The sequence below is a fragment of the Leishmania donovani genome, chromosome 11 (genome assembly GCF_000227135.1).
Source record: "Leishmania donovani BPK282A1 complete genome, chromosome 11".
NCBI classification, from domain to species: domain Eukaryota; phylum Euglenozoa; class Kinetoplastea; order Trypanosomatida; family Trypanosomatidae; genus Leishmania; species Leishmania donovani.
Genome location: NC_018238.1, coordinates 567,131 through 578,297, shown reverse-complemented (window position 1 = coordinate 578,297; position 11,167 = coordinate 567,131). Strand labels below are relative to the sequence as shown.

Genomic DNA, 11,167 nt, shown 5'->3' with positions numbered 1-11,167 from the left:
CGGCGGGGTCGAGTCCCTGCCGCATTACGGCACCACGGAACCGACTACTCGAGAGAAAGGCAAACGTCGCGCATCTTGTACAGCTTCTCGGCGGTAGCGCACGCAACGGTGGCAAGCGCGACGCGGAGGAACCCGTGTCGACGTGGTTTCTATGTCTATCGCGCATAAAAAGGTCATCTAAATGGCTCTCGTCACAACTGTGGCCTTGCATGCTCGTTCGTGGGCAAGGAAATCGCATTGATGCAATGCTGCCGCGGTCACACAAGCGCGGGCGACGGCCGCGCTGGGAGCTGTTTTCGCCAGTGTCCTGGACGATGGGCAAAGCGCGCGTCAAGAGGACCTCTCGTCAGCGGAGCCCTGCCACCAGCTGCTTGGCCTCAGAATTGGCGACCTCGCAGCCGCTGTCGCTGTCACGTATCATTCAAACATGTACCATGTCTTCGCGGTAAACGTTAGAAACGGCCTTCGGCGCTCCGGTCTTGGTAAGGAGGGTGTCTTCAGGGGGGAGGGGGCACTGCTCCCGTTGTTGTGACTGTAGAAGATTAAAGTAGTGCTTGCCTCCATGTGTTTACACTGCAGCCAGCCTCCGTGGGCGCCGCGCAGAGGGGAACGGCACCACTCCTTCCTGCCGGGTATGTTATACGGCAGCAACTCGTCGGTGATAGGCGTACATGACGGGACTTTTTATTTTGAGGTGGGTGGTCGAACCTCCGCGGGTTCATTTGGCAAGCCCCCGTCCTGGAGTCTGGGTTTTTGTGCACGAATGTGCGATGAGGTTCCCCCAGCAGACGGGTTGCAGCGTGTTTTGAATGATCACGCACGAGGGCAAGCCAGATAAATGGGGTGAGAATGAGGGAGCACACCGAGGGACTGACTTTCGAACATAAAAGAGAACGAGCGGATGCCTAAGCGACAGCCTGTGCAAGGAGCAAGAAGGCAACACAAATCACACGTCATGTATGCCAACCTTCGGCTTGTCGATTGTTTCGTCGCGGTGTCCTTCAGAGGAGGGAAGAAGTGAACCCGCATTGTGTCTTCTCTGCTGCTGTATGGTTAAGTAGCCCCGAGCCATCTCTGATGTAATAGACCGCAGGAAATCGAGTTTCTGTCTTCACTAGATCCCGTCTTTCTATGCGAAAGCGGCCGGATGACGGCGTTGCCTTTCTTGATGCGTCGCAATGGCGACGTCAGCTCCCGCGATCTGCCGCGACAGGTAGTCGAGTAAGTCTTTTCGCTGCAACGCCACGGCAATTTCTTCTGCGCGTCGCTTAAGCTGTCGGTACTGCTCTCTTGTTTTCAGAAATCGCTCGCGACCATCCTCCAGACGATGGCGAAGCTGCGCGACCTCCAGCTGCCTCCTTGATTCGGCAGCGTCGCGCTCCACCTTGGTGGCCGTGTATGCGGTTTTGGCGGCGCGTGCCTTGGCCACCCAGTAAGCCAGCATGCGAGCGACATTTCCGTCCCGCCACTCAATGCGCGCTTGCAGCAACGACGCAGCCCGCGCAAAGACATCCTCCTGCTGCGCGCAGCTCGTGGATAGGCGGGTCAGCTCCTCCTCTTGACGCTTCACTACCTCCTTCACATCCCGGAGAGCGGAACGCCATGCCCCATCAGAGGAAAGCGACTTGGCCGATGAAGCCGCTGCCACGGACAAGCTGTGGAGCCGCTCGTACCACGTGAAGGTCGGCACTATGCACGCTTGGAGCAGCGCGGCCTTGCGCGCCGCGAGCGCATACAACGATGCATCCAGTGTTGCACGCATTTCTCTCAGGGCGGTTTGGCGCTCCACCACCTGTTGCTGCTCGGCTGCGAAACAGTTCGTGCCCCTTTCTCGCTCCTCACGCTCGCATGCGCGGATCTCCATTAACTGTGAGAGCAGCTCCATCACACGCGCGCGCGCCGCTTCGCGGCCGAGGAGGCACTCGTCGACGGTCTTGCGTAAAAGGGCAAGCGGTGGCAGGGGCGTATCGGCATCGCAGACGTGTGCCTCAAAGCGCTCGAGCAGTGGAAGGGGGGCTCCGCTAGCCACATCCACCCCAAACCGGCGGCCCAGAAGAATCAGCCGCATATCTCGCAGAATGTCCTCTGCGGGAGGGGGAAAGACATAGGGGAGCGTGTATGTGGAGGGGAACACGCCTTTTTGCCCGCGGAGGTTTGTGCCCAGCCACCAACCGCTTGCGTCGGCCTCATCGACGTACATGACGTCCCCCGCCTTTAGCCGCAAAAAGCCGCTGCCGGGAATCGCATACTCGTGAATGGCGTAGACAATATGTTGCCCCGGCTGCACCATTGAGCTGCGCTGGGGAAGAGAAGTAGGGAGACGAGGCGGAGGTGTTCTACGCGTAGAGAAGACGCGAGGCTGGGCAGGTGAGCTGTTGCCATTATTCTGAGCCACAAGGAAGGTAGAGGAGGGAACACACAAAACGATTCAGGCTACAAGAGAAGCCGGCGACTGTCTGAGGCGTGTCCAGTGCAGATAAAGAACACGATTGGCATGAACACATCGGTGGGCGCCGTGCAGCACCAAAGACGACGACATCGACATATCTGGCATGTGCTATGTTATCTCCCTCTCCATTACCTCGAGCCGCGGCGTGGGCAAGCACAAGGCCGCGCAGAGAGACACACAGAAAGGCAAACCCCGAAAACCCCGGTGAGGGTAAACACAGCAACGTCTATTTGTTTCGTTTCCCAAGTCGCTACTTCGGTAGGACATGCTCGACGGTGTAGCGGCCGCCCTCCTTCACATGGACCTCTCCGTTGGCGCCAGGCAGCAGCAGCTCGCCCTCTTCGCTTCGGAGCGCCATGTTACTACCAAAGATGTGGTGCGGGTACGTAACGCCGCCGATGGTCTCCAGATTAACATGAAGATTCGTGAGGGAGACACAAAAGTGCCGTCGATGCTCGTCGCCAGAGCTCATGTGATGGCCTCCTCAAGTTTGCGTTGACGTGGTCGACGGCCTTGCGAGGCAGCAAGCCAGGCGACTCATCATAGAAGGCAGAAAGGGTCATTGCCAGAAAGAGAGACCGGGGGCGTTTGAGGGGAGGAGAAAGGGTCGGTGCACAGGTGGAAGACAGAAGAAGCGCTTTCTGGTGTGGGACTGAAGGGCGTGGCACGGACACGGGCCGCGAGAGACGCGCATCGCGTCAGTGGGCGCTCTGGTAATGGTGGAAGAGTCTTGTGGCGCAGGCAGTGAGGAGGCCCAGTTGCAGCAGTTGCAGTGTCTATCCATGCAAGCACGTCAAGGAAAAGACCGTGGACGGGAAGAAAATAGTCAGCACGAATTTCTCCCTCTCGTTGTTTTTTTTGTGACGCTGTCGGTTAGCGCTGGTTTGCTACCGCCACGGTGCCATGCGACTCCAAAGGAAAGGAGAAGCACAGTGTGGCAGGGAGCTGGAGCACATGTAACGGTGCGTTAGTAGTGTTGTAACGTGCCCGGTGCCCAGAGAGGAGCCCCAGTTCTTGCGTGAGAGACAGCGCTGCGCCTCAGAGTGCTGACGCTTGGCCTCAGCAACAAAGCTTAGCTCACCCCGTACAAATCGTGAAATGTGCCGTAGTGCATGTGAAACGCCTCGCGCAGCGCTACCCACGGCGACGATCCCGCGGGAAGAACGAAAGCGAGTGCTACGGAGTGTTCACCTGTCCGCCGCTTCCGAATGCAGCTCATCCGCTCGCGAAAACGTTCCGAGACATTGAAGTTCGACGGCTCACGCACGCGCCGCCCGTAGTCGAGCGACCAACCCTCAGTCGGCTGATGCTCCTGCAACAGAAACAGATCGCTCTTGAGGGCTGCGCAAGAGGAAGGATCTCGCAAAACCGCCGCCTGCAGGTTGCGTGGTCGACTCACCAGACGGCGGTAGGACCCCTGAGTAGCCGGAGCCCTCGGGGTCGAGTCTACGCCGGAGTCAAAGAGAAAGGAGAGGCTGTGCTTCCTTGCGAATTGTTTGAAGAACGCCTCATCAACGCTGTGCGTCGGGTACCGCAGCTCCGCAGCACGGGTGTGGCCACATGGAATGGGTAGCACAACGTCATCGATGGTGTACTGTGAGGCATCCACGTCGCTGGCGACCTCGGCAATCTCCATCGCACCGCGGTCGCCGATGCGGCTCACCAAATCTCCCTTCACTGGCCGACTGCCAAACGACAGGAGCCGCTGCGACGCCATGGCGTTCCATACAAAGGAGGCGGCGCTTTGCTCGGTGCGATGCATGATGGGGCACGCCTCCCATACATCCTCCATGGATGTGGTCGTCGCGTCGTTGGGGTGACGTTGCGAAAGGTGGTAGCAGTGGAGCTTTCGCAGCACCTCGCGTGTCTCCTTCGGCAGCTTGGCACGCTCGCACACGCGCAGCCACTCCGTCACCGCCCCTGCAACGGTACTCTCCTCCGCATTTGCGTAGGACAGGTAGGGCTGATGGTGCAGGGGGCTACACTCAGCGAGGGTTTGAAGATACGCGCCGACCGACCGATGGGGTTCCCTGCGGGAGGCAAAGGCAGCCATGTCGAAGAGGGTGTTACTCCCGATCCCGAAGCTCTCCAAACCAAAGTAGTTGACAAAACCGTTCGAGCTGAGGTGTCGTAGGCGCTGCGCGACAGCTGCTTCGTCTCCGCAGACACAGCGCAGAAGAATGCGGTGCACGTACGCCTGTGGGGCGGCAGAGAGGCGGGGCAACTCGTCGAGAGCGTGGTAGCTGCGGTCGTCAAAGATAAGCGCATGAACATTGTAGTGCCGCGACGCGTGAGGCAGCTGCTCGCGCGTCACTCCGATGGCAACGCCAAATTGGGTTACGGCTGCGAAAGAGCCGCCTGGTGGCTCGTGAAGGTAGACTCCGTCGTGCGGGACCCCAATTTCGTAGCGGAGTCGGTGGCGCACCGAGTCCAGCGAGTACCCGTCACGAAACATCGCGAAACGAAGAAGCGGCCGCCCTTCCGGAAGTTTCCCGATCCGCCGCACGTACTCGCCGTAGCTCTGCACGCGCGGCGAGAAACTCTTTTCTGGGTTGCTAAATGGTGTTGCCGTGTCCTCCACCAGTAGCGTCTTTGAACGAGATATCTTGCGCCAACGCCCTTTCGGTGCGTTCTCAAGAAAGGCGCCGCCGCCGTTCGCGTCGACCTCTGCAACGTGTGCATCCGTGGACTGGGCCCGGATCACGGCTTCCAACGGAGCCAGCCCGCACGCCGGCGATGCCCCTTCGCGCGGAGCCGTAGCGGCAAGGGTGCAGAGGCGTGTGAGAATCCCGCATCGTCGCTCCTCGGCACTCATGTCGCGGCCTGCGTTCCAGTCGTCGCGGTTGTAGATTGCACCTGGAGCTGCCGATCCACCGGGGGCGGCCGTGTTCGCCAGGCGCGTGATGGGGCCGTGCCCCAACGCTTTCATGGGTGAAGGTCGCAGAAGACACTCCCGCTGCTCGACGATGCAAACCACGGAAACAGAGCAAGAGAAACGGAAGGGAGAACAAGGTGGAGGGCAGAACGGGAGCCATTTCAGCAACAATAGGGAGACGCACCCGATGCGGATGCCGAGAACGCGCCGTCCAGAGCGAGTGCTAGCGAAGCGAACCGAGTACGACTGGAGTTCTGGGCAACGGCAGATCCCATGTCGCGCATATACCCTACACTTGCAAGTAGGGCAAGGAGCTGGTGTGACTTTGAGTCGACTCTCAGTGCGCACGTCAGCTCACGCCGCGTGCCCCTTTGCGGACAAGCGACATAGCAGGCAATGAAAACGTCTAGAGAATAAGCAACTCTTACGTCTTTTTGCCTTTTTCTTGTGAGGGGTGGCGGGAAGGCAGACCGGCGCCCACATGTTCGATGCCTCGCTTCTCGTTTGAGTCAGCAAGAGCGACGTCGATACGCTTGAGCTCCACAGCACTTTCTCTGGTATTACCCTGTTGTTCTGCTGCCGCAGCAGCACGCGGGGAGAGAGGCGACGCCGGCGGCCAGGCCCACGCGCGCTCCGTGCCCTTGTTAAACCAGTCGATGGGTGCAAGAAGATGATGGGACAAGGCAATGCCCCCAAGCAACAACACGGCATGCTGCTTCAAAAGACAGTCGATGCTTCACAACGACATCAGACGGCAATCCCCGCCACCAGAGCCGACACATAGCTCATCAGAAGGAAGCTGTACAGGACAAGCAGCATAGACAGCAGTTCGTCAAGCACACACCCCTATGTCCAGGTACTTGTGTGTGGGGGTACCAGCCGACCCCGACCTCACAGGCGGCGCAATATCCCAGGTGATCGCTCCTGGGGTCGTGCTCGTTGATGTGCGTCCCGTGCGCAACGTTGCCATCAATTGTGTCGTTTCATAGGAACGGTTTGCACGTCGCCGTCTCCAGTATCTGACAACTTCCATTGAGGATAACCCCACCCCATAAACCGTTGCCAGCACTGGGGTTCGATCGAGGACATCGACGACAGAGATGGCACCATATCAGCCGATTCGCTCGAGTGGCTTGTGACGGACCGTCATGCAGTCCGACGCCCACGCTAGCTTCGCTGTGAGCATGTTCTTGGCCAACGACGAGACAAGTCCAGCAGTTATTTTTTTGAGCAGGTCGAAGAAGAGCACTAGCAGTGGCCGCATTTCCCGGCTCACGCACACACAGTGCTTGGTAACACTACGTGTAGATGAGGAAACCTAGAGTGCCGAACCGAGAAGGCATAACATGATGGCCCCAATAAGACCGGAGTAGACCATGCACATCACCTCCATTTCTTCCGCCTTGCGCACCAGTGTTCTGGCACTCATCACGAGAAGAACGAGAGCAGAAGAAAAGCAAAGAGAGTAGGGAGCCACACGCGACATGAGAGGCACACACCCCCGCCGTGAGTGCATCAGCTGCTGGCTTTGCACGGTTTTTCGCTGGGAGAGTGAAAATGCGCAGGCATCCCGCACATCGCCATGAGGAAGGGTGAAGCAGAAGCACACACATCGCACGCTGGCTAGTGATCCCACTCATTGTTTTCGATAAGGAGATGGTTCCGCACTGGCGCCGAAGAGTCCATGCTCACACAGGCACACTGTGTACAAGTCGCGCGGAGGCCGAGGCATCCCTTCTCTCGTCCGTGCTTCTAGCAGGTGTTCGCACGCATGTGAATCCCACGAGGAGGGTGCTGGCGCTGCAGGCGAGCAGACGAAGAAATCTGCGGCGTCATCATGACGCGGCGTTACCACGTCGCACTCAGTGATTTTTTTGTTTTTTTTTGTGATCGGTGTTTCTCTTTCTTTGTGTGTATGGAAATGTAACCCAGTAACTGAAACAAAACACAACAGCACTAATCACCAGCAGCCATCGCCTTAGATGCACCACTCGTCAGCACAGCGAGATGCGTGTGCTTGCGTGTGTGTTTGACGGACACAGCTGGAGTCGCAAAACGGCGTTCGTGCACACAACGTGTACGAGTCCTTCAGCGGCCACGCGCCGGCAGAACGAACACCGGCCCAGTCACGTACATCCGTGATGTGCGGTATTCTACGAGAGCATCATCCACGACGTCTTGCGAGACTTGATGTAGCGCTGCACCGTCCCTTCGACAGCGTCCACGGCGTACGACGCCTCACCCTCATCCTTCCATGGGTGATATGGGTTGTCGTAGTATGGGGCGTACATTGCCCGCTCTGCCTCCTCCGTGCGCGCCGCCGCCTCCATCTGGACAGTCTGCAGTGCAGGCGGCACGTCACCCAAGACCTCGCTGTCAAGAAACCCACGCTCCGGCAATTGCGCGCGGATGTGCGGCGGTAGTATTGCCAACTTGTGCGTGTACATCTCATCTTCAAGTTGCATTAGTGCGCCTTCCGTAATGATGAGAGTGTCGTGGGTGAGAGCGTCGTAGGCGTTAAATCGGTTGATGGGGATGGGGTTCTTCTGGCCCTTCGGGCCTTTGGTGCGCGCCTTGGAAGAGGTGCGGTTGTAGTCGTAGGGCTCGTCGCACAACAGCGTCGGACGGACCAGCTTGTTGCGCCCATTGAAAAAGCTACCAAAGAAGAACGCGCGATCGTACTCGCTGCTCGGCGTCAGCCGCGAGCCCCCATCCATGAATAGTGCGCCACCGCCCGTGTGTCGCACGTCCCAGCCCATGGTGCGGCACAGCTGCAGGTACGCCTCCTGCGTGGGCTCGGGCAGCGTCAGACGCTCCACAATTTGCAGTTTTCCCTGCAGCATCTTGAGCGTGACGAGCATGCGATTACTCTTGCTCCACGTCTTAACATCCATTGTTGGCATGAGCATGTTCCACGGCTTCACCGGCTTTGATTGCGCTCCCCATGGGTGGGCGTGGTTCTTGCGGTCGCCAACGCGTGCCATGCCCATGCCCGTATTCGGCCAGTTCTTCTTGGCCTTTCGCCAAATCTCGCGGTTCTCGTAGTCCCACTTGCTGGAAAAGTTCTGGCAGCGCACGAGCCAGTAGCTCAGGTTTTTGGCCATCTCCTCTGTTTCCGGGTAAAAGCCGAATATGAACGGGTCCAACTCGCGAGTGTGCGTGACGTTGTTCGAGAGGTCGAACACCGGCGCCACGATGCGTTGCTTCATTGTGCCCACGGTGTAGACGATCGGCCTTGTTGTCTGAAAATGTGGCAGCTCCGGCAGTTCGTGGGTGAAGTACGGGTGTGGCCGCTGAGGAGACGGCAGGTAAGGGGATACGGGTGGTCGTGTGACAGAGTTGTTGGGGTGGAAAAGCGGCAGCGGATGCGCACCCGGGAGTACCTGGTGTGGTCCCTCGTACATGAAGTCGACTTCATCTCGTGGTGCCACGTCGTGCACACCCGATGAGCGACTGTCGTACATCGCTCCGAACACGAAGCAGCGAACCTGTGCCGAGGTGTCAGCGATCGATCTGGGAACGCGTCGCATCTGCGCTAAACCGCACGGCAGCAGCTCACAGTGAAAAAGAGGGGAGGCTTCCAAATTCGCCCAGCAGAGCGCGCACTGCGTCGGCAGCTGTGTATGTACGTTTGTGTGCACGTGTGTCAACAAGTAAGAGCAGGAGGCAAGGTAAGCACGCGGAAAGGTGAACCAGTGGACGTGGAAAGCCCCCACAGCTCTTCTCTTGGTATCATCACGCGCACAGAGCACGAAGAAGTACACCGGTTGATGCATGAGTACCCTCTCTGAAGAGTCAGCTTTGTGGATCGTAAAGGTCTCCAAGTGCGTGCACCCTGTGGCATTTCCAGTGCAGCTGTTGTAACAACACTCAACTGGCGTGGGAGGAGAATGAGTTTCTGCATCCGTGACAGCACACAATTCTTTGTGGTGGGCAACATTTCTGTTCTGTTGTTCTGTGCCACTGAACCACACACATGCATGCACGCGCACACAGACGTATACACATACACATACGCACACACACGCACACATACACAAACAGGCGGCGAGAGAGAGGGAGCGGATGGCGATCCTGCAAGTAATACAGGATGCAGCCGCAAAAGAGAAAACCCGGACATTGACCCAAAGGCAGTTTCCACACGCGTGCAGAGAGGTGAAAGATTGCCGTCCCATCACATTCGTCTTACTTTTCACCCGAAGACACCCTAGACAACGAAGCCCTGCCCGCACACACGCATACACACAGCAGCTGTGCGAGGTGCTCACACGTCGCGCGTACGTCACTTCGAACCTCCATTAAGAGATTTGCGTGCCGATAAGTGTGCTGCCGTGTTGAAGCAGCTAAACTCTTCGAGCTTCTTTTCCAAGTCGCAGATGAGATGCAGCTGCTCATTCACCTCATCGTTGCGCTGTGCGAGGCGCGCCTTCAGCTCGTCATTGGCCTCGCGCAGGCGCCGGCTGGCATCCCTCAGTTCTGCGTTCTCGGCCTCCAGTGCTGCGTAGCTGTGAAAAGATTGTGCGCTTGCCGTGTTGAGCAGCCTTATCTGATGCTTTGCGGCCAGCAGCTCAGCCTTGAGAGCTTCGAGCGTCTCCGTCTCCGCCGGTGGGGAGCATGGTGCCTGTCGCCCCCCATTGCAGGGGGCCCCCAGCGATGGGGTAAACGGAATGTCCAACGAAGCGAATACTGTCTTTGTAGGGAAAAGGCGATAAATGGTAGGCGGCAGTGGAAAGTGTGTGTGGTCGCCTGCAATGGCTCCCGCGGCACCCCGCACGGAGGAGCCATTGTGGCTTCCGCAGATGTGGCTAAGCGGTGCCGCAGGCGCGCTCCACGCCCGACAGCGCCGCACGGCTACATCTACCTTCCCATCCTCCGACCTACGCATAAACTCGAGCCTCGTTTGAGAAAAGAGGACACGTTCCAGTGTGGCGACGTTTTTTGAGCACAAACGCGGCTGTTTATTCTGTTTGCCGTGCGTGGTCGCGAGTGAGGTTAAATACATGCAGAAGCCGGCCGGCAAACCGAAAAAGGGACGCGCACGCTCACGGTGCGTGGGAGCGGTTTATGCGCACACAAAGGATGCCAAATAAATAAATGACGACACAAGGAAAGGAAAGGAAAGCAACACGCGAACTGAAAAAAAAAGACGCACAGGAAACGAAGAGCGAAAGTAAAGGCAGATATCAAAAATAGAAACAGAGTAGAGGTAGACAGGAAAAGGCGTAGGTACACGCGCGTACAAGCGACTGCAGATGCGCCTCAGAGAAGAGTGTGTCGTCAAGCTGTTCGTATTGTGTTCTTGCTCTATCCTAGTTTGCACCAATGTCGCCGCTGCACCTTCGTGCTCTCGCTGAAATCAATAGCTGAAGGGCGTCCGTCATGTGTCCCCCCATCGAGCATGCACCATGAAAGCGGGCGATCGTGACGCGATGTTTGCGCGGTGAAGGGAAACCACAACAACAACGAAACACGAAAGCGGAGAGGTGGAAGTGAATAGAAGCATGGAGAGCGACGACGTGAGCAGTGGGGCATCAAGTGGAACCCAAAAATGAGATACCCATCAACGTACTTTTCCAAAAGGAGACCGAGGGGAGCGGGAACTGCACACTCGACGGAGGCCCAGTGCACGTGTCGCCACGGCGAACCATGCGACTTGCTGTGTGCACGACTCGTCACGCTTCGATCGCTTCGGGGCTCGGCGCCCATCAAGCGCTTCGTCTGGCTTTACCCAGCACAGCTCAGGCTGCCTGAGCTCCCGCTGTCTTGTCACCAACTTGTACTTTTTGTTTCCGCCGCGCCGTGCCTCTCTTCCTGACAACGGGGACCACACGTCACTGTGGCAT

The 11,167-nt window shown here is 58.0% G+C and overlaps 4 protein-coding genes across 4 annotated transcripts; all 4 read right to left on the bottom strand.

The window, feature by feature from the left end:
* Positions 1 to 1,129: 1,129 nt before the first annotated feature.
* LDBPK_111370 (hypothetical protein, conserved) lies at positions 1,130 to 2,290 on the bottom strand (the record flags this gene model as incomplete). Its single annotated transcript, XM_003859062.1, has 1 exon — positions 1,130 to 2,290. One exon carries the CDS (start codon positions 2,288 to 2,290, stop codon positions 1,130 to 1,132), a length of 1,161 nt encoding a protein of 386 aa, XP_003859110.1.
* A 1,231-nt stretch (positions 2,291 to 3,521) lies between these two features.
* LDBPK_111360 (hypothetical protein, conserved) lies at positions 3,522 to 5,378 on the bottom strand (the record flags this gene model as incomplete). The annotated part of the gene is made up of 1 exon (XM_003859061.1): positions 3,522 to 5,378. The coding sequence occupies one exon, from the start codon at positions 5,376 to 5,378 to the stop codon at positions 3,522 to 3,524; it is 1,857 nt and encodes a 618-aa protein (XP_003859109.1).
* A 2,099-nt stretch (positions 5,379 to 7,477) lies between these two features.
* Positions 7,478 to 8,788, bottom strand: LDBPK_111350 (hypothetical protein, conserved; the record flags this gene model as incomplete). Its single annotated transcript, XM_003859060.1, has 1 exon — positions 7,478 to 8,788. One exon carries the CDS (start codon positions 8,786 to 8,788, stop codon positions 7,478 to 7,480), a length of 1,311 nt encoding a protein of 436 aa, XP_003859108.1.
* Positions 8,789 to 9,606: 818 nt separating this feature from the next.
* Positions 9,607 to 10,209, bottom strand: LDBPK_111340 (hypothetical protein, conserved; the record flags this gene model as incomplete). Its single annotated transcript, XM_003859059.1, has 1 exon — positions 9,607 to 10,209. One exon carries the CDS (start codon positions 10,207 to 10,209, stop codon positions 9,607 to 9,609), a length of 603 nt encoding a protein of 200 aa, XP_003859107.1.
* Between the last annotated feature and the right edge of the window lie 958 nt (positions 10,210 to 11,167).